Raw genomic sequence first — 26,860 nt, forward strand, 5'->3', positions numbered from 1 at the left:
GTCTGCCCTTCTTCCCCACACAGCCTCTGCTTGGCTTTGCCTTTCCCATATCTACCGCAGTAGGTGCCTATATATTTCAATACTTCAATTAATTACCAGCTTGTCAAGTTCAGGAACTATTTTACCTTACTCAAATAGTTTATTTAAAAATATATATATAATATTCTCCAATTCAGAAAAGGATAGAACTTCCCACAATGTAACATTTTTTATATATAAAATATTTATGCATTCAGTGAATGGAAACAGTTTTACTGTATACATTTTTAATGTTGTACTCTACGCAAATCTGCTTGACCTAAAAATATACTGTACTTCTGTAAATCCAAACAAGCAGGGAAAAAACACTGTAGCTGTGCGTTGGGTTATAATACCTAAACAGAAACGATACGAAAGATTTAGGTCTGGATTCAAGAACTCACAAACAATGTTTTCCTTTGCGAGTGCATAAATAGACTGTATACATTCTGGCTCTGTTAAGCTGAACTGCAGTTACAAAATGCAAATACATTTATTCATTTTCAGTATTTCAGTGTTTCCAAGTCCACCGTTCATGATAGTGTTAAATAAATCATGGTCCTATCCTTCCAAACATTTCAACACTCTTTAAAAAAACAAAAACAAACAAACAAAATTTTAAAGTGAAATGTCCTCCTTCATTGAAGTGTTAGATCATATTTTAAATTACTGCACTCCCACACAATAGTTTATATATATATATATTTTAAATATATATATATATTTATATATATAAAGAGACCAAATAGGAGACTACATTTTTTACTGTCAATATGTTGAACATAGCATACTGCAGTTGTATAAAACATGCATTTTCTGGGATAATGATGAACACATCATGATTGAGTCCACATAAACTATATTTTTTGTACAACTCCCATGTAAAAAAAAAAAAAAATCAGATTAAGTGCCTCTGAGGCCCTTTATTCCCAGCTATCAGTTCTCAAAACACACTACTGGAACATTTATCTATGCCTACAGCTATGTGCTAGAGAACCAGATTTAAAATTTTAAAATACATCTACAGTATGTATTAGTTTACTTTAAAGGTTGTGACAGTTCTTGGATATCGTTTTGTGAAATGTAAAAAATAATCACAGATTCTCTTTCTTTTTTTTCCAGAAATAAACACACATCTAGGGTAGTATGCAAAAACAAGGCAAAATGAAGTTTTCATAGCACTTAATGAGGGTTAATATAAGTCAGTAACTATATTGAGGTTTGTAAGAAGGGCTGGATGAGCAGTTACATGTATAAGCACATGATCTAGTAATTCCATTCTTATCAGACATTGTTTTTGTAACCAACACTTCTCCACCCTCAAAATCAGTCGATATACATTCAAAGTAAGTTGACATTGATATACCTACTAGGTGTAAAAATAGTGCACTATTTTTTCTGCCACAAAGCAAAATTGCATCCTAAGAGCTGGTAAACCTTTTTTCCTTAAATACAGAGAATGGGCAAAAAAACTCAAAAAAAATTAAATTAAGGCAATTAGACAGGTAAAACAGGACTGCCCATGATGACGCAGCTGAAACTAGCATATACTTTGAACTAGCTGCTGAACATTGACATGCAGCTTTTGATAGACATGTAATGAATGATATAAACTTCAACATTATGGCTTTATACAAGTGCATAGTTGCAACTGCAATAAGTAACGGTATCTGATTAATAAGCATAAAAAAATAAAGTGGAAAGATTTTTAAAACCCTCTTGCAGTATTACAGTACAATATATATACACAGTATAATGGTCACTTCTTACAGATGCAGTCTATATCACTACGATGGATCGTCCTCCTGTTCTTCTTGCAGGCATGCTGGTGACATCTTTACGAAAACTGAGAAGTCACTTTCTTCAGTTTAAATATTCATTCCTCTCAATCCTTTTATGAAATGTAGTGTATGTGTCTTGCCGAGAAAGCTTTTGTGGAACAGAATTTAAAAGGTTACCTAACATATCCTTTGACTATTTACCAGCCATTCCTCGTTTGATCAGTCACTCGGGAATACAGGAAAACCCTCAGAGATTAGTAATTTATATTGCAGCAAAAATGTAAACCTCTGATATATATAGCACAATCTCTCAGGAAAATATATATATTTAATATATTTTGGGATATGTTTCAGTCTTGCTGTAACAGGAAGAAAATTATCACCTCGAGTTGCGTCTGCATTCATGGAAAGCAGTTAGCTGGAAAAGAAGCAGAAAGTTTGGTCAGTAAATGCAGTGAATGAAAATCGGACACGAACATCCTCAAAATCCTCCTTTAAGATGAGCTCATAGTACACTTGGGAAAAAGTCATTCCTCCGCATTCAACAGCATCACAGCACTTAAGTATAGTACAACCTTACGCATTATGATCCCAAATCAATTAATCCCCCTTGTAATATATGAGGGTAAAGTCCAAGTACATTCACACTGTTTTTAAAGTAAGCCATGGGACGAATTCGATCAAGAAAAGCTGCATCTTTTCTAAAGCAGTCAGAGAAACCACACCACAGAAGCTGCAAAGCCTGTTTGTTTACACAGTTTTCAAACGCATTGTTAGGTACCCAAAAAGCACAGCACTGCAAAGGAAAGCCAAGTCAAATTCACTTCATAACACAGGTAGAAAAAGCAAAATGCAGAACTGTGATTTCATGTCTGCTAGCCACGGACAAGTCAATTCAGGTTAAAAGCTTAAGAAAAAAGGTATTTGTAAGTATCGATTGTATTTTAGGTAATTTCCAACTGTTACAACCCCTCTTTTAGCCTTCCAAAATTGTTTGCAGAGGTTAGCAGCCTTAGCACTACAGATCAACAACTACTCTGACAACAACACTTTCTTTCGGGGCAGGCAGACATGAATTTTGAACAAAGCTCTAAAATTAGAAAAATAAGAACACTGAAAAGGCAAAAACATCATTTTAATGAAAAGGACTCCTCTAAAAAAATTCGACACCATGAAACAGAATCTCATTTTTACTGTGTAAAATCTCAAAATGAGATCTTGTACTTTTCTCTGCTCTGAGAAACAAAATCCAACATAGCATGCTGTATTCAAAGGCAAACAAATCCATTCCTCACTATTTAGATTTACCCCTTATACTTCTTCAGAAATCAAAAACATCGTCATCATCATCATCATCATCATCATCATCATCAATATCATCAACATCATCAAATGACCAATCCCAGTCTTTAAATGCCAGATCAAGTAATCTGCAACAGGAGGGTTTGATGTTTAATGTGTGTCACACTCCTACAAGAAGCTTCAAAATTCCATTTGTTATCAATAGAACTTCTAAAATAACTGTTAACATAAGCAGGTTCCTTCCTTTGCCTGCTATGGAGCATGAAGATTCAGTTACTGTTCAGAGAAGCCACAAATACTGTATTCAAAGGAGATTAATCACATAAATAATCCCTGAAAATTTCAATTGGAAAGACCACACACACATTTCATAAAATTAGCTTTCTGTTTTGCTGCGGTTTCTGTTGACCAACATGCAGTTTTATGCTCACCTACCATCCCCTTTCAAGTCTCTGTCTTTCCAATAAAACTGAGTATTTTGGTTGTTGAATAGGACAACAAATAAAAGTGTCGCCTGAGTTCACAAATACAGTAGGATTTTATTTATCCTATTTATCCATTTATCCTAAATACAGTGAGATTACTCTAGACAGATGTCCTATAGCCTCATTATTTTTAGTTAGGCTGTGCCAAAAAAGAGGATGTGCCAACTTGTTCTCTATGCATCACTGCCCATGCTTCTACAGAATGGACGAGAGAGAGCAGACTATTTCAGCAAATGAGTCATTTCACCTTTTTCAGGCACTTATGTTGGGATGGGATGAATCACTGGCTAGAGGCATTCATCTTTCCGCTACTGTAGAAGGATTTTAGATAAACATCTGAAGTACTAACTTCTTAATTTACAGGAAATGAAACTCAATCTGTTCATTTTTCCAGTGAACTCAGGAATTGAAGTCGGGATTATATGCCACCTACATGAGGCAGAGATAGAAACCTTTAAAGAAAAGGTTCAGGATGTTTTAACTAAAACACGCTACAGTGTTTAATTCAGTTAAGTCAAACAAAGCATATTTCAGTTTTTATTGGGTTTTCAGCTTTTAAAGTTATTATACTTAAATTATACTTCCAAAGGTCAGCTGAGGCTCTCTGGGTTTTTTTGCACTTAGGTCTTGAAAGGCTCCAGCACCTCACTGTGGCCTTCCAGTACTTAAAGGGAATTCATAAACAGGAGGGAGACTGACTTTTTACATGGCCTGACAGTGATAGAACTATGGGGAACAGGGGAGATTTAGGCTAGATGTTAGGAGGAAACTCTTTGTTCAGAGGAGGTGAGGCCCTGGCACTGCTGCCCAGAGAGCTGTGGGTGTCCCATCCCTCAAGGCCGGGCTGGGTGGACCTTGGGCAGCCTGAGCTGGTGGGGGGCAATCAGCCCACGGCAGGGCTTGGGTGGGTGGGCTGCAAGGTCCCTTCTAACCCAAGCTTTTCCATGACTACGATAAGGCCAGAGCCTGCACAGCCCCAACAGCCAACTCTGTCCCTGACTGTCCTCACTGGGAAAAATCTTTTACTTGTCTCCAGCTGGAATCTCTCTCAGTCCAGCTAAGTCCTTTGTCTCTCACCCACCCACCACAGAAAACCGAAGATCCGGATTTTGTCTCTCCTCAATTCCCCATCCACAGGCCTAGCAGGCTCCCCAGAGCCAGACCTCATCTAGGCTGAGCAAGCCCAGCTTCCCCACCTGCTCCTCATAGGGCAAGTACTCCAGCTCTGACCATCCTGGTGGTCTCTGATGGACTTTCCACAGGTTGGGGGTATCTGGAGCAGTATCTCACTGCAGACCACTAGAGAATAGAGGGGTGAAATCTCTTCCCTCAACCTGGTGCTCACCTCCAGCCTGTCCCCAGCCACTCATTTAGCTGGCAACTAGCTTTTCTTTTTCAGTAATCTTCATAATGGAAAATGGAAACCTCATGGAAGCACCAGTCAGATGTTAACTGGCTATAGCACCATTGATTTTTAAGTATGTGGTTTCTAATTAAAAGTGTTTACATCCATACAAATTTCCACAGCTTTGACAGACCTGCATTAAGGCGAGATGACCTCATGGAACTACACTTTCCCATCTGTAACTCCTAAACTGCCAGGTACATTTGAAAAGGTAACTCGAAAAGTTTAACTACATCCATAAAATTGTTTACACACAAATGTATCCATCTTCCTCCTTCTCCCACCATTACAAAATATACAGATAGAAAAACATATGGATAGAAAAAATGAAAAAAAAAACATCACCAACTGAATGGAGGAGGATCACAATAAAAAGAATGGTAAGATTAGGTACTGTTATGAAAGCATTTAGTAAAAAAAAAACAACATCATGAAGATTGAAATAAGAATAGTGTAACAAGAAAAAATTATTTCTGAGCAATTAAGAATAGCTATGGAAAAAGAATCAGAATTTATTAAATACCTTTTATATGTCAATAATAAGAAACAGTATAATGCTAATGAACCAGAATGCAGAAATACAGAAACACAGCGTTTTACTTATCCTCCAGGTTGCCATGAATAATGTTTCACTGATTTACACTTCAATCCAGTTATTGCTATTTTGGCTAGTTCTACACCAAGAATCCCTTCAATAACCATTCCCTAAAATGTAATAATTAAACTTTCCACCTTTATGGACACAATAAAAAATGTAATCATTTAAAATTCAAATTATGAGGTCAGACTTTCTTTTTAAGTATGTGAAGTAAATAATCAAAGATTTGATTGTATGGAAATTAGGAGGGAAGCGAAGTTGCTTTGAGTCCTTTCACTATGCATTACCACACATTAAATTTTGTTTCTTTTTTTTTTTAATTTCCAAATCTTCCTACATAGGGCTTTTTTTTGTGATTACAATAGCATCACAATACAATAGAGCACACTTACACTGCATTCCCCATTATAATTCCAGTGACTCATCCAACCCTGTTTTCAAGGAGCCAGTTCAGACATTGGTGGTAGTCTGATCACAGAAACAAGACCAAAACTATCCAGCCACTCCCAAGTTATCTCTCAAAGGTGAAAAACAGTAACAATAATAAAAAAATAAGTCTTTGTTGAACTGTCCATTGCTGCTGCTATATGGCAACAAAGAAAAGCAAGACAGACAGACCAAACTTTTCACAGGCTGTCAAAAACTGGGGATTAATATAACCAAGTATTAACTTTATAACCTTAACTGTTACTTCCTCTTTAACAAACCCAGCAGTATTCTAGGTGATGAAAACAGCAAACTGAAAAAATCCAGAATACTGTGCAATCACTTAAATGCTACCTGCTAAATGTTATCACTTCTATGGCTACAGCACAGGATTTTGCTCCTTAAAACTGATCCAATAACCGAACACTGTTTTTTATATGGACATTTATTTCCTACATCAGAGGAACTTGATGATAAGACTACTCTTTTAGGAAACAGGAGACATGAGCATTAGTAGTTCTGGGCTGAGTAAGGAGCTGAAACCAACTCTCCCACTCTTTGGCAAGTGTTCCAGCTATTTGACCTAATGGTGACCATCACTTCATGTCTACTTGCTCTCTTTCAAAAAGAATCAGTGATGCTCAGACAGATGCCTACCATTGCAGAAAATGGCACCACACTGTGGAACCTGCATGGGCAGAGATGCAACAGTGAGTTTCATCTGAATAACCTTTTGCTGTAAATGTCCAACAGCACTCTATGCTCCCTTTCTACATTAGGATAACACAAATTCAGTCTTACAAACAACTCTTTCTATATACGAAACTGTAAGCAGAGTTAGACAAAGATACATACATTTGGTCAGATGAATCACACTGTAACACAAAAATCCTCAATGATGTTTCTAACGTCAGAGTGGGGCAGGAATTCAAACAGATTCCTCCAAACCACCCAGTAAGAAAGAAAAGACATGCATTCTTCTGCTATGTGTAAGCTCTTCTAGATTGCCTTTTGAAGGCGCCCAGTTCTCTCCAAGGTTCACTAGAATGACAAGTACTTAATGTCATAGCTCAACTTCTAATCAGGTACAGTTTTGTTTCCTTAAATCCTCACAACCCTCTTAATGTCTCTATGCATAGCTAAACCTCATCTTCCCTACCAACTTCTAGTTCACAGGAACAGTAATATACACTATCAATAAAGGTAGGCTAAATAACAGATAATGCAAAGTCCTTCAAATGAGTAAACAAACATAATGGTGGTTCTTATTACTAAAATGATGTTTACAAAAGATGACATGCTAGATTACATATCAGTGGTTGACATTTACGGTCATCTGCCAATATCAACATGTATCACATTAGTTACAGTAAAATGTTTTAAACAATAAAATACATAGCAGCTATCGTGTTACCTTGGTTTGTTTGGAGGAAGCTGTCGACTTGGTCGTCTGATGGACTGGTTTGGCTGTACCTTCATAGAAGTTCTGGGAGAAGATCGAGCAAAGGGGTCTGGTGCTGGAGGTTTCTTGGGTATTTTTTTCACCAGTCGGCTCACCCATTTTTGCTGTTCTTCTGTAGAATTAGCTAACAGTAGTAGATTCTTCGCCGTAGAAATATCATAGTACACTGTAGTAAGAATTTTTCAAATAAAAATGAATATTTATTATTTTTCTATACATGTCCCCACATCAAAAATTAGCAGTCAGATTACCATATTCTCATAATCAACACAAAGAGAAATCGACAGAGAAAGCAAAACAAAGTGAAGCAGATTTTGCCAGACCTATGTTTCCTGGCTACTGAGAGTGCCTCCTTATGTTTAGAGGATAACAGTTTAGTACTACGGAAAACACACACTCACATGTTGGAGGGGAGACTTAGATCAGATGTCAGGGGGAAGGTTTGAGAGAGTGGTGAGGTGCTGGAGCAGGTTGCCCAGAGAGGCTGCGGATGCCCTGTCCCTGGAGGTGTTCAAGGCCAGACTGGATGGGGCCCTGGCCAACCTGATCTAGTACTTGATCTAGCAGTTGGCAACCCTGTCTTTGGTCCCTTCCAACTCAAGCCGTTCTATGATTCTATGACATGTTAAAAAGGAAAGGTAATACAAAGAGGCATACCTGAGCAACAGAAACCATGGAGTAAACTTCACTAAATGTCATCCATTTCCTAAAACTCACTATCGCTTCACTCAGCAATGCTGCACAACAGTACAAGCAGTCTTACAACAAGCATGCTTTACCTTTTACACCTTTTTTCTATGTGATGCTGACAACACAGCAGGTATGGACCTATTCACTCACATGCCATTCACTCACAAAAGTGAGCTGATCTCCTCTTGTAGACACCTTTAGAAAATTTGACAGCTACACAGGCATTGAAGAAAAACCTACCTGTTTAAGTTTAGTTGGTGTCAGACTAGGATCCTGTGAACCATTAGCATGCCTTGTGACTCCAGCAACTATACACATATTCAAATATCTGCTAATTACCTTTGCAAGGTGCTATAATTTCTTCTTTTTTATCCATATGATCTTTGTGACATTTGATATGGCAACGGCGACATTCTAGAGCAGGAGGAGGTTTGAACATATGCCAAAGTGGCTTCATACAAGCTTCACAATTGGTTGGAAAGTGATAAAGAGTAGGTATAAACTCATGTCCTTTGTGACAAATATAATTTGACTTCTCTCCCATAGGCTCCACAGGAAATTCCTGTTCCTTTTTGCTCTCTCCTTCATTAGCATATAGAATCTAGAATTAAAGCAAAATAATCTCAGTACTCTGATATCATAAACATATATTGTTTACACTGAATTATACTGGAATGTATATTTTCAACAACTTTGCAGTAAATGGTTCAATTAGACAAAGTTAGGGAAATAGTTCTGACAGTATGATATGCCATGTTTGTTACATTATTAACATTAATTTATTATTGAATACCTGGAATATCCTTGGAATTTCCTTGGCATCTGCTCTGTACACATCAGTCTGAGTGACCGGTCGGACATGGAAGAGTTTGCTATAAGAAATTATTTCAATAAAAACAAAAATTAATGTTATTAAAATGATAATCCTGTCTTTCAGTCCTCCACATGAATTTCCAAGACCTAAATAAACACAACTCACAAGTATACACCTGTATTTATGAAAAAACTGATAGCAATGAAAAACTGACTTCAGAGATTTCTGGCAGTGTTCTAACACAATCCCCTGTTCACACTCCAACCTTCAAATGGCCGCAATCTGTATTTGTATAGGAAATAAATTAATTATACAGCCCACTTATAAGCATGTGCTGTAGTGAAAATGTACAAACACCAAAAATTACAGCGTCTCAGCTACACATTTCTTAACATTTCTTGCTACAGTTTCCTGTATGAGGTACGTCTAGCTCAGCTCGTGGAAGCAGTTCACTTAGGTCAGTTCAGCGCTCTGTGTGGGTTAACTAACACCTCAACAGAGCTAAATGCAAAAGTACATTCCATTTGACACTGTGCTCCAAGACTAGATCTTTCTAAAAGGCCTTTCTGACAAAGTTCACCTGCAAATCAGAGGAAGCAATCTTGCGTGATAATACTTACTCTATGTCTAATACCATATAGGGATTAGATTGTTCTTTATCTTGTTCGCTGTCATAGAACAGGATCTTCTTACTGCTTACAATTACATACTGTTACGAGGCAGAAAAGGACAAGATACACATTATAATCCAACTGATCACATCAAAGATGTTACAGCAGTATTTCTCTACAGTTTTATTAAATGGTAGCTAAAAGGACAACAGAAGTACTGTATCCTGAGTCCATGCTTTGTCAGTAAATTCACTGTACTACAAACAAAGTTTTGCTACCTGATGCATTAGTTTACATTATCACATTAATTGGTACTTAAATGTAAGCATCTGCGAGGAGATAAAAATGGAAGTAAGGGAGAGATTAACACAAAAGCCTTTAGTTTCTATTTTTACAGATTTAATTTTATCTCGGAGCAACAATAATTATCATCTTATGATGCCTATTTTACATGTGCAGCTCACAACTAATAAGAATCACACTCACAAAGATCACTTAAATTTACCAGCACTGCTATCTATTTTCAGAAAACAGGTAGGTACCCATAAGACGTCAAATTTCTAGAACTTTGTCCAGAATGAACAGTTTGACTGAGCAAACTGATATAAAACTGCATGGGCTACTCTTTGGGTAAAGACCACCCAAAAGGCTACTGAAAAGCAATCAGCAGGTGAGTGCTGCACAGCGCAGATGCACAGCTGTTAGTTTCCCTCTTAAATAAAGTATGTGTGAAGAGCATCTCTTTCCTGTCTATAATGAGTACTAGCTACATGATGCTGTTGAGAATGTACAAATGTTTGAAGACTGTAAGCGTCTGTTTTCACCTCCGGCAGGACAAAAAAGCGCCTTAACAGAATTACAGATTCAGAGAATGGTTGAGGTTGGAAAGGACTTCTGAAGTTCATCCGGTCCAACCTCTGTAACTCTCAGACACAGCTATATAAGCTAATATACATTATACATTTAAGTAGTTAAAGAATACAGATTGAAAAATTTGAAAGTGCTGAAAATCTGCAGTGAATATAAAATCCAAACTATACATGAAACAATAACAGATTTTAAAAAGAAAATTATTGTATTATTATTATGATTTACCTTTTTAACCCAACCAAATTTTTTAGTGTTATTTCGAACAGGCAGTGATAACCAGCCTTCCAATCTTGATTCTGAAAAAAAAAAAAAAAAAACAAAAAAACACCATACAATGAACAACATAAGTATTCACAAAAACTTCTTTATGAGAATACCGTGCATTTAAAAATACGTATTGAAGATCAGTAAAAAAAGCAGCAGAGCAAAGATGAGAACATATAGCATCTTGCAAAGTTTATCATAGCAAATTTTCAGAAATAAATTAGTGTGTTCCCCCATACAGCAATAACAAACAATATGATCACAAAAAAAACTAGGTGTTATGAGGAAGAAGGGGAAAAGCAAACTTGCAGTAATACCACATGCATTCTCTTAATCATTATTATTATTATTTCTAAAGACTTTTTAAAAAGTCTATCAACCTTTATGACTTAGAAGAATGTTGTCTGAAGATATTAGTACAGACCACATGATATTCAGTTCAATATAAAAGACAAAACAGAGCAAAGTACCACCACCAACAAATCTACATCCTCTCTACTCGGGGTAAAAATTCAGAAGTTTTATATTCTAATTCATATGTTCTTTCTGTGCTATGACTTTCTCTATATTTCTAATACTGCCTAAATCTAGAGTTTCTATTCCAAAGTAAGCAATTTTTGGCTAAGCGCTAGGCCTTGCCCAAATTCAACTGCCCTTTCATGCACTTGTGATATTTAATATTACACCATCACATTAGTCAGATGACATTTATCTACAGCATTAACCCCTCAACTCTTGTTTGATGCACACATTTCAGCAGCAACCAAAAGCTTGCCAGAACCAGACTTCCCTTATGCTTGATAATATGTAGTATCTTGTAGCCTTTGACACTATTTTTTACAGTACCAGTATACATACAAATTTCTATCCCCCGTTGGAAGAAATTTTCCCCTTCCCTCTCTGAGTTAAATATTCTGAAGCCTTTAATATTAACAAACATAAAACCATTGAAGGACATGCCCCACAACTGCAAAAGTTATTTTCTTTCTCATCTCAACAGATTGCATTGGCAGACTTGTGTCCATATTTAATGTAGGTTAACAAACAACGATTAGATATTCATAGAATTTCTGTTATGTCTAGAGAGACTTGAATATTCCAAAATTTTCACAGTACGTTTATAAGCAATAGGAGGAAAAAAAAAACCATAATACTAAATTTCCAATCTGCTGTTAGGAAATAGTCCTAGTTTAGACATGATTATACTTTAGAACAAAATAAAACCACACACATACCACAAGAGCTAATAAGGAAAAATTGTATAAATACTTAGTGATTCTTCTAGCAGAGAATGAAGTAGAGGAAAGGCATTATGCTTTACTCTAGTTTGAGGAAATAATGTCAATATTCCAAAACAAGTTCTTCCTTTGATTGAAAGATATTTACAATTTAGAAGTGTCCCATGTAAAATACAGAAATATGAGTGTAAATAGAAAATCCCATTTCTGACATTAACACTAGGCAGAAGTCTTATTCAAGACAGTGCAGTCAGAATTAATAAAACAAAGTTCTGTTTTACCAGAGTCATGTAATTTCATTAAATTATTTAAGCATCTGGAAAAACAAGTTTAAATAAATTTTACTTGCCTTATCATAAAGGAATTGAACATAAGATTCAATGTAAGGCAAAAAAAATTATAACACTCAGAAGACTGAATTTCTATGAACAAGCAACATACATTTAGATTGTGAGGACTGACATATCTCAACACTTCACTGAAACACAAAGATTTGACTTTCTGGTATCCAGTATCTTAGGGTCATGCAGATAGCTGTAGATACTGGGTAGAGTCTTCCCTGAGATCAAGACAATACGGAATAAGGATTTATTCAATGCTTTAATAAAAATGGTGTTTTAGAAATGGCAATGAGCATCTATAAACGTTTAGATAAAAAAAGCCAATTACTTCATGTAAATGTTTCATGTCACTACAATGTTTACTGCCAATTTTTTTTAGTAATGTATTAGTAATGTTAGTTTTAAAGTAGAGAAAAGGGCGCAATAAAGACAACACCGAGCACTTCTCAGGGATGTCACCTGTGCTATCAACTTCTGTAGGGCTGTGAGAACAAGACAAAGGTTCTTCTTCTGAGTCAGAATCAGAATCAAGAAGCATGCGAGAACTGGAAGGCTTAGTGGCAATACTGACAGAGGTGGAAGAGTGCTTGTAGGTAAAAGACATGGACTCCATAGTGTGGGATTGAGTGATATGGACTAAACATAAAGAATAGAGGAGGAAAAAGGTAGAAAAGAAGTCAAAACAGAATCCCTAAAAAGAGAGAACTGGTTTTACATTTAATCACGTAACATAATAACTGCAAACAAACCAGTATAATACAGATGAAAAAAGAAACAGTTTCAATGTGAGACAATAGAGTTTTTAAAGTAATGTCTTTAAATAAATATAAGAATGAAGTATGATTACAGATAGATGTTGTTAGTACATGGATAGTGAACTCTATCAAAGCACTGATCAATGACAGAAACACATTAAAGATATAAAGCCCCAGAAACATCAAATACTTCAGTTTCCACGGTAAAACAGATATAAAACCAATTCATGTAGAAATATTAATAAGAATAACATACCAGGGAATCCATCATCTGCCTCGGCATCTCCAGGTCCACTGCCTATGCTACTGTTGTCTAGACCAATGTGTAATGACTGTAGTTGTGAACGAAGCTGTTCAATGTCACTGTCTTTGCTGTCCAGAGTCATCTGGAGTTCAATTCGTATCTGACTCTCTTCTGCTATTTGCTGTAAGGATAAAATAAGAGGTTTCCTATTGTCACGATACTCAGCTACTCAAAGAAAATGTAAATATAAAATTATGAAAACTTCGCAGACAGTCTCAATATATGTGCTGCATCTTTCTTTCAATCACAGAAATCCAGGAATAGAGACTGTATACACTACCTTGAAAGACCGTATGAATTCACTAAGTATTACAGAAAATGTTATCAACATTTATACTTGTTAAGAGGATCTTACAGCCTGCATTTCATTGATTTCTTTCTGATATTTGATCATCATTTGTGTTAACTTCTCTCGTTCAGATTTCAGTTCCATATGCAGTTTCCTATTCTCCTTTTCCTTCCGCCGTACATCGGTGTCAGCTCCACGTTTGACTGGACCCTTCCGATTCATGATCTCAGCCAATTTATTCACAGCCTTCCCATGGGGGAAAAAGAAACAAAAAACACAAATAAATACACAGAGCTATGCTGCAAAGAAATAGTCTTCTCTCCTACTCACGACCAAGCACTTTTAATCTAACTGTGAGCTAAGATCTCTGCATATCCGGTACTATAAAGTTACTTGCATTAATCAAAACTGAATAAAAGAAATGATGCCATTTTCACTTTAAACAAACATTTCTTCAGAAGACTTTTACTCATTTAAATGCCCTTCAGTTTCAATTAGCTAGTGGATTAAAATGCCACTTACTGTTAAAAACAACTGATATCAAAATCAGAAATAACATTTTATACTAACTACAGAGGAATATAAATCAAGAGTAAAATTCATTTGACTGAAATCAGGACTTATGTTGCCGGACTGCATCAAGTTTGGGACCTTCCTCTGTGATAAAAGATGAGAATGCAATTTCACTATGCTGGAAGTCTACTTAGCAGAGGCAAAAAAAGATAAATTTGATATATTTTTCTTCATCAGGGAAAGAATGAAGTGTTAAGTTTTCTACTCAAAAAATGATCACTTTACTACTAAGTCATGGACACTACCTCTTTAGATACATTTACTTACCTGGGTTTTCAGTGTTCTTTCATTCAACAATTGTTTTTCAAATTGTGCTTTAATATTTCCTATATTTGCTTCTTCTTCTTTTAACTTTGTGATTTCTGTAACAAGGTAAGTTGAACAAACAAACAAAAAGATATAAATGAAAGCACACTGCAAAAGAAAACAGTACTTCTAGAAACAAAACTGTAGGCATAATGAATTGCATTTGGTTCAGGGGATACATACGTTCTTGTACCTCCTTCAGTTTATTGTTTAGTTCTTCTTTCTCATTAGCAAGATTAGCCACATCGCTTGTTAGTGTTCTGTTTGCTTCCTCCAACTACAAACAAAAAGTACATGTGACCATGTATCTAGAAACACACGGCATATGAAAACATTACAGCACAGAAGGAAATGCTTCAGAGAGGAACCAGAACAAGTGTAAGATGACTAGCCCAGGGGCACAGAAGACGGTGACCAGAGAGATATAGGGAAGAAACAAGGTACAGGATTTGTTGTTTTTTTTAACTAGTTAATTCAAAGGAAATGAATATTTTTAAATATCAGATGTAGCTGCATAACACATTTAAGTATGCTAAACAACAATGGATAACTCAAACTGCAAATGAAACTCATGCTCACGTATACCTCTACCAAAATAATGATGTATATTACTCACAGAGGCTATGGTGGCATCCTTCTCAGTAAGTTCTTGTTTATGCCGAGCCATCATTTCTTTAATCTCCAGTTCTTTCATAATCTTCTCTTTTTCCAAATCAGAGTACTGTTCTTCAGCAATGGAACGTGCAAGTTGTTCTGAATCTGCTTTTGTCAAAGTAATTTCAAGCTGAGCTGCCAAGGAATCTCTGCAAATTATTGATACATACTGTTAACTCAGAAACATGGGAGGTTACTTAAAACAAGACAAATCACAAAACAAAACAAACCACCAAATCCTACCTGAACAAAAATAACAAAAAGCTATCCTAATCCATATATTAACAGTACAACTAGTACCTCTCATCCTGTAACTCTTGAATCTTCTGCTGCATCTCTTTACAAAGTTTGGTCTTTTCCTCACATTCTTCTTTAAGCTCTCGAACTTGTGTCTTATACAGAGTCTAGAATTTGAAGTAAGAAAGAAGAGGGTGGGATTTACATAATCTAGCTTGAAGGTACACACAAATTGATACAAGACGACAAGGTATGCTGTTCTTTAAAGACATGCTCAGTTCAAGCATAACCGTCCAAAGCTTTCTCTAAATTTAAGTAAAGGTCATCAAAGGTCATAATGATTCCCAAATATTACTCGCTTTAGTTTTTTGCTGTTGCTATTTGCTTGGTGTTCTGTTGGTTTTTTAAACAACAACAACAAAATAAACCCACTCTCACCCCCTCAAAAAATATCCTGTGTATTTGTTGATTATTGATCAGGTAGATGAATGAGATACAATTTATACATTTGTAACCATACTGTGTATAAGACTCGCAAACTGAATTTTCTTTTCTCTAGTATTTTAAAACCTTGTCAGAAATAAGTCAGGTAGAGCTTAGATTTTAACCATACAAATGCATGAAAACAATGTGAGGGCCCAAGATAGAAATCTCGAGCTATAAATGAAATGAAAGAAAAATTACACTGCTCTGCACACTAAGAATGGCTGAATTCAGACGCAGCGACAGATTAGCGCAGGGCTTTCAAGATGAAGGCTCTCAGGATTCTCTTTCTGGTCCATCCAGAACAGTCAACTGACTTCAGCCTTCCCTTTTTTCCTCTCCTTTGACATGTGCAGCTTTCTGACCACAGTAAAAGTGTAAGTTTCCTTAAATTCTCAAGCAAGCCCTTTGGCCTTTACCTTTAGTATGACTGGCTGTGCACCACAAATGTAAGTTAACCTTCATATGTTAGTGATTATTTCTAACAACAATCCCTACTTATTGTGCCTATTACACTGAAGCAAAATCTCTCAGTGGGTCTTTGCCAAGTTTTGTTATCATGCAATAATTTTCTTGAAAGCCTTAAATGCATGTATTTGGTAATACCACATGATTCTCTGAACACAGCTTCAATGCTGCCTGAACCAGACGCAGGCACAAAAGTCTTGAAATGTCCAGAAAATTATTCACATTATGAAACTAGCCCCTCAACTTCTTCCTTCTCTTAACCTGTGCTTGGGACTTCCTTCCAAAGTGGTACATTTCTTAATACGAACTCTTTCACATTGCTCAGAGATAAAGAGAAAGGAGTGGTAACAGGGCTACAGTCAAGACTGAAGACAGACCCAGGAAAAAGAATTAACTTTTAATTGGAGGGATGAAATGCTTCATGGCTGAGAGAAGAACAGGTAACATTATACCTAATACACACATCGGTATAAAAGTAAAGAAGCATAAAACATACCGAGAAATACTGTTCAGCTTCAAGTTGGTCTTGAAGCTCTTTCATTTGTCCATCTGCATCTTGACGTTCTCTAAAAAGGAATAAAATACATCAAAGAAAAGATCTGAAGATTCCAAACAAGTAAACAGAAATGGGTGCATTCGCATTCTTTATATTCTGTAGTTCAACCTGAGTCTTTGACAGTGTAATACTGTTAACACACTAGCTACAAGGTGTCACTGATAAAGCAAACTGCCACTGACAGAATGTTATTTCCATGTAAAACACCACTGATGAGACAGATTCTTTTGGGTTTCTGGTTTGCTAGAGCTCAGTCTCTGAGAACTTCTGTATTCTTTGTGGAGGCATCTTTCTTGAATTCACCTATTAAAATAACTCAGAAAGTCAGTCACGTAAAAAAAGAACAGTAATGTAGCAGAAAAGATTTCCATCATTATTTTGTTAAGGCAATTGTCACATTCAGCTTTCGACGTGATTAACTGTATTCTGCTCGAAGAAAAGATGAATCAAAACATAAACCTTCAGAAGTCATAGAAGAGCAAAGAGTAAGTTACACATGATCTACACACTACACTTGTTTTTTTTCAGTCACAAGAATGTTCTTTGTGTAATTTTTTTCAAATAGTTATTATCAGTTGAATGATTGCTTTTAAGAAGCTGAAGAATTGCTAGGATTCAACACAACTCCTATTTGAAGCCTAGCAGGTTGATGAAACATCCTTAGTACAGGATATTTCCAATGGTTACACTTCACAGGTCTGTATTAGGATTACTAGCCAACTCTAATAACCTCTCCTACGTTAAGGAATGTCAATTTTTTTTGCAATAAATCAACCAAGCAGCTAAGCATCCTGCTAAATCTATGTCTCAACTCCACCAATTATTCTGTTATACTCCCCCCCAGTGTTCTTTTACACTTTCTTCTCTTATTTTAGGTTTTCAGCACAAATCTTCAAGATCAATGTGGCTCTCGGCTTTTGCAAAAAGAAAATTACAAATCAGCATTACTTTAAAAAAAGTAAAATAGAGAAACTCTGCTTACTTGCGGAGCTCATTGTTTTGTTTCTCCAGACTTAATTTGATTTCCTGAAGATGGTTATTCTCCTGTTTTAGCTGCTTCTCTGACATTTTTAGGGTGTTGACTTGTTGTGTTTGCATCTTGAGGTCATTTTGAGTGAGACAACGCTTTTGTGTTTCTTGCTCTATTTTTAAAGTCAGGTTTTTTACCTAAAAAATAAACAGAAACATGAGGATTACGAATCTACACAGGGTAGTAACATGTAAACAGTTTCTTATTGACTTTTTTCTACATAATTTGCTCCAAATGTAATGCCTCCTATTTATTTCCATGGAAACTACAACAGATACAGAGAGCACAATCACACTATTTGATAAAGGAAATTCTCAGCAACTATTTTTCAACATCAGCACCATCATCAGCTCTGCATTTTCATCAGTGATGAACAAGAGCCTGCATGCCACACTCATAAAAATCTGCACCAGCAGAGGTGACTCACTGTTTCACAGCTGCTACAATGGTGCTGTTGCTAGGAAAATGCTACCCATGCTGTCCATCTTTCATCGGCCCAAACAGATTAAGTCAAAACATGACAAATCTGGACTATACAGCATGTGTGGTGAGACAGTTCAGCTAAGACTGGCAATGTGCTCCATGGTTTTCAAACTGCTATGTGGCTGAAGTTATTGTGTTGCAGGAGAAAGATTGTCTTCTCTGACCCGACCCTGGAAGTTTGAGCCTTCAGTTTCGTCAGTGTCATGATGTTAAGGTCAGAGGTGATGGTCTGTCTGCGTTTCAGGAAATCCAGAAGGATCACCACTTTCCTATCCCAAAAGACAAAGCACAGCACTTTGGCTACTAAGGGCTCATCTTCTATGAAGAATTCACATGTTGCCACTCCATGGACTGTCATTTTGACTCCTACTTGCAGCGTGACACCACGTCTCATCATTGGTAAGGATGTGTTCCAGGAAATTGTCACCTTCATCCTTGTACTGGTTTAACAGGTCCTGACAAAGCTGCATATGGTGTTCTTTCTGCTCCTGTGTGAGCACTCATGGGACCCACCTGGTGCAAACTCTGCAATATTCCAATGCACTGAAGCCAATACTCAGCTCCAGACACAATTCCCTGGTTGTAATCCTCAGATGAGCTGATCAAGATTCATTTTGTGGTACGACAGCTGTGCATGGGTGCCTTGAATGTGGCTTGTCATTAAGATTGCTGTTGCCACTGCGGAAACTCACTGAGCTCACATCTACTGTTTGGTCTCCAGAAACATTCAGCAAGTGTCAATGAATGCCAATGGGGGCATTTTTTTCTGTGCAGGAATTGAGTGACACATCTTTGGTTCATAAGCACTTCCATGTCAGATGTCATTTTGTCAGACTGACCCTCTGCTGCCATCTGTCACACGGCAAGAAGGTTCAGCCACTACTGCCATACTACCAACATCCACCCATGAAGTCGTGGGCCAACATAATAAAACAAGAGGCATTACTTTTGGAGCAGTCCTCGTGCGTTATTGTACAACATGCACACACTTTTTAATAGATAAATCTATTTCCTGAATAAAGTTATTAGTACACAACAAATAAGCTAGTCTTTCCATGTCAATCCTTAGCATTTTACATTCCAGAATAAAAATTTTGATATCAGTAGTGCCAGAATACTTTAGAAAAATGAAACCACCCTGTAAAGCTGACTTGTTAAAGCTCCAAATACAGAGAAGTAAAAATTGCTGCCATTTGCATTCACAAACATCCTAAATATGGCTATAATATGGAAAATACAAAGACATTTAAAACTAGCTTCCACTTAAGACTTCTTTTGTCCTTGTTACATACATCTTCATTTAGTTTATCCTTTTGCTTAAGGAGTTCATTTATTTTCTGCTGTGATTGTTTGAGATCACAATCCAACATGGAGCGCTGCTTTTCAGCTTCTAACAACCGATTTTCTACTTTTTGCTTCAAAGCTCTCTCTTCCAAAAGTTTCTTCTCCATTTCTGTGAAGAAAGAGATTTAAGGTCAGTCTGCAAATGAGTCAGTGTAAAACAGGGAGTTTAAGGAGGTGAAAGAGGTGAGGAAGGACATCTACCCACATTAACAATATGTACGACGTTTGTCTGTTATGACAAAGATTGCTGAGAAGTGATTCATTAAATTTTTCACAGTAGACTGTGAAAAACCATCCCAGAGGATTCTTTGCAAGCATTTCTGCCTGATAACTATTTCCTGCTCTTGAGTTGCAATATAATTCCAGTTTATTTTCAACACATTTGAGATGGATAAAAGGGTGGCTTTCCTCTTAAAGAAATATTTTCTATCTACAGATCAAGTATTGCTTTGACTATGAAAATCTGAAATCAATTAAAGAGTTGAATAAAAAATAAAGTTGTTGAGGAAACTGATGGACCAAGTGACTCACACACTACATCTGAATCATTTTGCTTTTTTGGAACATCTGCAAGCTCAAAATTTTTGTTAATGTTCTGCAATTGGAAGGATAAGACCTGCAGGTTGCTTTTTAAGGACTTGCAATAAACGTAAGCAATTTAATTCAAAAATAAGAGTCACCTTCTGGAATCATTTGCTAACTATCCGCCTAAGACATTTTAATTGTTAGGAGACACACTGAAATATGCATAGTGACTATGGAAGCCTAGCAAAGGCTTTACTAGGTCTAAAAAAATCTAGTAATCTATTTAAATTTTTCAGTTGTTGACATATACTTTATTTAGAAAGAGGTTTAGCCAAACTGACAAAGGACACAGATAAGCTCCTAAAAATCTTTCAAAAGTTTTAATAATATAAATTTAATGACATTCTAGGTCAGAATACCGTAGCACAGAAAATGAATTAGTGATGTTGGCAAGAGAAATTCTGTTTTACCGAAACAGACTAAAACTGCCTGTCTTTAAGCTAGAAGAACAAAGACAGAAGGATCACAACTGATTTACAACGCTAATTATATTTTAAAAAGAATGGGAGGATAGAGAAAATAAGACTACATTTAAACTTCTACTATCATTAAAAAAATTCTATTATCTACCTTCAACAATTTATACTTAAGTCTAACTGTGATGTCAAATACATACCTTTCATGGCTTCAGATTTTGCTTCCTCTATAGATTCATAAATCTTATTTTTGTCCGCCAGTCGTGCTTTTGTGGCTTTATGTTCAGCTTCCTCTTGCTCAAGGTTCTGCTGCATAACTTTGAATTTGTATGTCATATCTATTTCCATGTTGCTCTTTTCCTGTTCAAGAAAAAAAAATGCATTAAAATAAAATATTAAATACGTCAGGCTAAATACAAAATGTTGGACAACTGTAACATACTGCTTGGAAGTATGCAGAAAACAGCACAGATCCTAAGGTTACAGAAATTCATTCCTATCCATGCATTTCTATGGATAGTAAAGTGCTCTAGAAGTATGCAGTGACATTCCCAGTTGGAAAATGTTACAGAATTACAGTCTTAAAACGTTTTTGTAAAAAGAAGAGTTCAAAAATTAAGCTTTATTGAAGAACTGCTTCAGTACATTTTTGGAATGAAAAATTTGTTCTAAAAAATATTCTAAAAAACCTTTCTTTTTTTAATTTTTGGCAGTACTGAGAGTTGAAATAAAGATCAGATTTTACAGCAAAAATGAAGTGCTACAACTGCATGATTAAACTATACATCAGTGTACATTATCATATCCTTTAGAAATAAAATGAATTGAAATCATAAGGGAAATAAATGTCTTCTTTCCCCACTTCTCAAACTGCCAAAACAATGAGAAAAATCCACAGAAAAAGAACTGATGCTGAAAACAAGCACAGACTTTGTCTCCATGTCTCTATTAAAAAAATCCCAACTTTAAGAATTCCACAGGAATGTAACACAGATGTTCATTAAGAACTGCTGTTACCTTTTCCAAATCTGTAAGTTTTTCCTGTAATTGCCTTTTCTCCATTTCTAGTTTGGCTAATGCACTCTTTCCATTTTTCACTTCTTCTTCCAGGCTAGATATTCGACCTAAAAAACGAACAAAACATTAACGAGACTGGGCAGCATCTGAAAAAATATGCACTGTATCTATTTAATGATAAAAATTTTCAAATACAACAGCTTCTGATTCTGACTGTTAAGACTCTTCAGAGTGGTTTTAGAAACTATCAATAACACACATTTTCATCTTAGGTATGTCTTCACTTGCTATCTCTGTAATGCTTTAACTTAACTTAAACATTATATAAAACAGCACGTTAATTTAGTCTCTGAAACTCAGCATCACCAAAACGTGTTTTATTTCTGAAACCAGAAAAAAGCTTAACTTCAGAACACTTGCAGCAATACCTTGCAAATCACTGATGATCTCTGATCCATGACTTCGATCTCTCCTTTCTGATTCTAGAGCCGACTGAAGATTGAGAAAGTCCTTCTCCAGCTTGAGTTTAGCATTCTCTAGCAGGCAGTTCTTATCCTGTAGTTCTCGATTATTAGCTTCCAACTGCTGGATTTGCTTTGTACTTTCAGTCTGGTTCTTCCTTAACCTGGCTGCAGTTTCAGACTCCGATCGCAGCAAAGAATTGGCCTCATCCAACTAAGGATTGATAAAAAACATACTTTAGAAACGATTAAAACGTAATATCTACCACTGCTATTACAGAATATGAGACTTAATAGATTAAAGAAATAAGGGTGTATCTTAAGAGTACTTTTGAATACGAGTACGTGACAAGAAAGAACAGTTTTTAGAATTCCATTACACATTCTAACTCCCATCATTACTAATAAAATCTGAACTTCAGAAAGCTATTATTTTAAGATATACATATATAAAGTTGGCATGCCTGTCTTTGTAGTTGATTGATTTTCTCATTGGATATTTGAGAGTTCTGATTCCTCTTTTTTAAATCTTCAAGCTGATCTTTCAGACTGTTAACTAAAACAAAAACAATTCAGTTAATCACTGCAGTGAAAAAGTTTTTGTCTTTTAAAAACCTACAACAAAATAGAACCCTTCAAGCATGGTTCATCATACCCTCGTTTTCCAAATTGCGTTTCTTATCTGCTTCATGTTCTGCTTTTCTCTGGTACTCTGTATTCTTATGCTGAAGGAGAGCCTTCTCCCTTTCTAGCTGTCTGACTGCAGACTCCACATTTTTCCTTGAAGTTATCTGGATGTATTTAAAAGAACAAAACAAAACACATTAATTATGCACAGAGTCTTGGTATTAAAGTGATTAAAAGACAGATTCAGTTTAGTTGAAAGTGGAAAAAGACACATCCCATCTGCTTCCTGCAAATACAGTGCATCAGAACGTGCTCAAATCCATCCTAGACCAACTACAGCCAGGAGCTTTAACCACTCTCAGACAGTACCATGGTTTGCATTCAATGAATGCTGCAACCTGCCTAGCAGCCATGAAATATCCGTGTACTGTAGGATCTCAGCATGCACCTGGATGAACAATACATTATGTTGTACATGTCCTCTGTAGATATGACACGTGCAGTAGGCATTAAGGTGCAAAGCTGGGCAAAACATGGTCCTTTTACTGACACAGTTTGAACACGCTTGTGAATATCAACAAATCAACTGGTGTTACTTGCCATAAATACACAGCTACCAAAAGTAATCTGCTGCTTCCTAAGGAAAAAACTCAGATACAAATGCTGAAGTTTTAATTCCAGTAATTAGTAACTACTGACTCACCTCTTCATCTAGCTCTTTCACTATCTTCTCTAAACGAGTATTAGCAGACCTGAAGGAATATGAAAAATATCTTTAAACCCTATTGATCATACACAAAAACAGGGTGTTTGGATGTGCTCAATTAATTTTATGTGAGATATTCTATTTTCAGCAATCACATGAAACTTCTAGGGCTGGGGAAATCATTCAAACAATACAGACACTCTTATGGAGACATGGAGAGAAGCAGGTGGGTAAGGTAGCCACAGGAGTAGCCAGAATGTTTAGCTTTTAATTATTCAAAACCACTGTGTAATAATATTTCTTCACAAACATACCAAACTTGTCATAACAATCTCACCTGTATTTCTGTTCTAGTTCATCTTTGGCTTGTAATTCATTACTGAGTTGTTCTTCTAACTTGCTTAGTTTTTTCTGAAACTGAGTAAAAAGTCAAAAAAAGTACGGTCTTTAAATGAGACTGTTATCACATGAAAAAAGTGTAAAGCAGCTTAATAAAAAAAAAAGGGAAAGCAAGGAAAATTAATTTAATCTTCCATTATGTTTTTTTTTAATTAATCAGCAGAAGATTATTCCATCTCTATTTCCCACCTTTACAAGTTATTAATTTTGATGATTGTTACAACACAAAATTTGCTGCATGCTGTATTAAAGCTAACCATCACACAGTTATGTACCACTAAGTGACAGTCACAAAATTTCTTTAGGCAAAAAATGTTGCTTCCAGTCCTTTGTTGTACTCTTTCTCTGCCTAGAGCCCTTTAGCTGGAGCAGAATTTTTGAGACAGTCTCTTCTATATGAGATTTAAGAATTAAAATGGAGGGAGGGGACGTATGACCAAACTGGACAATATTCAGAGAATATCACTAAACGTGCTCCATGACCTCACATAGAGAGGAATTTTTTCACAAGCAGAAGATGAGAAACAGTTTAAGAGTTTGGGAATGTTTTATTTTGCCTAATATAAAAAAGATCTTATGAATCAAGTACCCCAAAATTCAAAAAATTAGATTATAAAACACGAATTTTGGTATTGCTTCACATCTTCAGGCTTTCAAACATTTTTTTTTCCTCCTTTATCCTTCTTCTACTCCCCAGATATAACATGTACAATTGTAAGATTGCCAAAACGGGGACACTGAGAAGGACATCAAAACCTAAGACTCACTGCTTGAGAAAATAAAAATGAAAAAAGTTGCCAAAAGTGAAACGCAGCATTTCAGCAACTATCACAATAGAAAGCAAATGTTACAAACATGAAACTCTATTTTAAAGAGCGGTTGCATTTTTTTTTTTTTAAAGGGAAACTAAAACTTTTATTCTATTCACCAATGACAGGAAGGAAAGACGTGGAGCCCAACAAACATTTACATTTCTGTTGGCCAACACATAACACATTTCCTTTTCAAAGTTTAACAATTAAGTAAGTTTTAACAAATGTTAACAAACTACGCTTGAATAATGCAAATGTTTAAGTGGGATAATGAAGTAAGTTGAATACATGAAAAATTAGTAGCATTCTCCTTTCATCTGCATATTTAAATTCAGTTGGCAGCCTTCAAAAGCTCAATAAATGTGCTTCACACACTCACTTCAACTGAAAGATTTATGCTCAAAAACATCCCTTTGTCACTATAGTTGGCAATTTAATTTTCCAAATTCTGGATAAATGTGCCACTAATCACAGTGTGCAGCCAAAAGCTGCAACCTTTCCAAGAGCGATGCTGTTTGGGGCAAACAGAGCCCTATGCATTTGTTTTCAAAACAAACTCTATACACCAAAAGAATTAGAGAAAAATGTGAACTCATTCATCGTTACACTACGGTACCTTTACAGTTGAGTACAACACTTCATTCATAAGCTGGTACAATCAGTTTACTGTTAACAATTTGGTGAATAAACATCTACAATATTTCATGATATATCATGTTCACACAAATTAAGTAGGAATTATTTGATTCCTTTCATAATTAAAATACATTCGCCTCCTTGCTGTCCTCGAGACAGAAATCATCATTTTCACGGAGGAGCGTTAAAAGAGAGCTCCCAAGAATATTTGATTCCTTGTTTTCAACTTTGCCTCCTTCTAACAGATTTAACAAAATCAGTTAATCATTCCTTAATACTTACAGAAAAAAAAAAAAAGGCACTAACCTCATTTTTACTAGATTGCACCGATTCATTTTCTCTGCAAGACTGAGAGGAGTCACTTAGCAACCTGTCAAAAACAAAAACAAATCCCTCCTGCCCTTATTCAAGTTTTCGACAACTCTGGCAACCTCGCCAATAAGTGCATCTCAATCGCTTCTCTTAAGCCTTATTTTGTCCTAACCTATTCTCAGAATGAAGCTTGTTTTACTTCAGAGTATCTTTCTGATTTGAGTCTTTTTAAAAAGAAGACTAATGTTTAAGACGTTTTCAGATCCACATCAGCTTATCACTTTCTAATTAACACTCACAATTCTTTCATATCTATTCAGACACACTGAATATGACTAATCAAGCAAAATAAAGGCAAGTAGATGGCAACTGATGTCTTAGCAAGCTATTACATTGCATAAACATTTTCTAAACGCCTAACAAACAATTTTAGAGCTCAATTACAAATCTAGCAGTATTTTAAACCTACAAGAGATTTTTAAAGAAATTACATATTTGTATGCATATAAAAATACTATTTATTTCATTAGAATTATCAAGGTAATCACAACTGATATATTCTACTAAAAGGCTGCATTTTGTATCTTTACAATTGGACAGAAATTAATATAAAACAATGAATAAATTAAGTATCTAAAGTAAAAAAAAAAAAGGATATATGATAAATCTGCAAGTATATTTCTAAAAATACACATTAAATCTCACATACAAATTATCTCTATAGTAGGTAAATCCTATAAAAGGCAGCTGGTTTCCCACAAAGGCTTTGGGGATTGGAAAGGTTTCCACGTCTCCCTTGTCGTCCTCAATGTCATCAAAATTACTGCTGTCTATATCACTGCTAAGCTCAGGAACAACAGGAGCAGCAGCTACAGAAAGGAAAGAAAAGATCAGCTTCATTCCAAGACTCAGCCTATAATGTAAGTTGTCTTGCTAGTTAAATGTGTATTAATCATGCAGTAGATCTCTAAATATTACTGTGAAGGTTTTTTTTTCCCTAAATTAAAGTATTTATACATTTACATTAGTTGCTTAATACATGGAGTATCTAATGCACACAATAGATTTGAAAAAGTCATCACATTTTAGAATGGAACACTAA

General features: G+C 35.8%; 1 protein-coding gene across 2 annotated transcripts in view; it reads right to left on the minus strand.

Moving 5' to 3' along the window:
- ROCK2 (Rho associated coiled-coil containing protein kinase 2) overlaps positions 118 to 26,860 on the minus strand; it is a 99,437-nt gene continuing 72,694 nt past the window's right edge. The window contains exons 9-32 of one of the 2 annotated variants that reach the window (XM_021389692.1): positions 26,468 to 26,627; positions 25,753 to 25,816; positions 23,937 to 24,016; positions 23,597 to 23,645; positions 22,922 to 23,057; positions 22,731 to 22,822; positions 22,234 to 22,480; positions 21,806 to 21,912; positions 20,989 to 21,148; positions 19,736 to 19,896; positions 17,913 to 18,097; positions 16,871 to 16,940; positions 15,487 to 15,590; positions 15,149 to 15,335; positions 14,716 to 14,809; positions 14,494 to 14,588; positions 13,720 to 13,899; positions 13,317 to 13,485; positions 10,688 to 10,758; positions 9,602 to 9,690; positions 8,961 to 9,039; positions 8,507 to 8,768; positions 7,430 to 7,643; positions 118 to 2,217 (exon numbers count right to left, since the gene is read on the minus strand). In XM_021389692.1, the coding sequence (XP_021245367.1) occupies positions 2,214 to 2,217; positions 7,430 to 7,643; positions 8,507 to 8,768; positions 8,961 to 9,039; positions 9,602 to 9,690; positions 10,688 to 10,758; positions 13,317 to 13,485; positions 13,720 to 13,899; positions 14,494 to 14,588; positions 14,716 to 14,809; positions 15,149 to 15,335; positions 15,487 to 15,590; positions 16,871 to 16,940; positions 17,913 to 18,097; positions 19,736 to 19,896; positions 20,989 to 21,148; positions 21,806 to 21,912; positions 22,234 to 22,480; positions 22,731 to 22,822; positions 22,922 to 23,057; positions 23,597 to 23,645; positions 23,937 to 24,016; positions 25,753 to 25,816; positions 26,468 to 26,627 (3,059 nt within the window). In that variant the 3' untranslated portion in view covers positions 118 to 2,213. The other variant, XM_021389693.1, reaches the window with a different exon arrangement.

This window comes from Numida meleagris, chromosome 3 (genome assembly GCF_002078875.1).
Source record: "Numida meleagris isolate 19003 breed g44 Domestic line chromosome 3, NumMel1.0, whole genome shotgun sequence".
NCBI lineage: Eukaryota > Metazoa > Chordata > Aves > Galliformes > Numididae > Numida > Numida meleagris.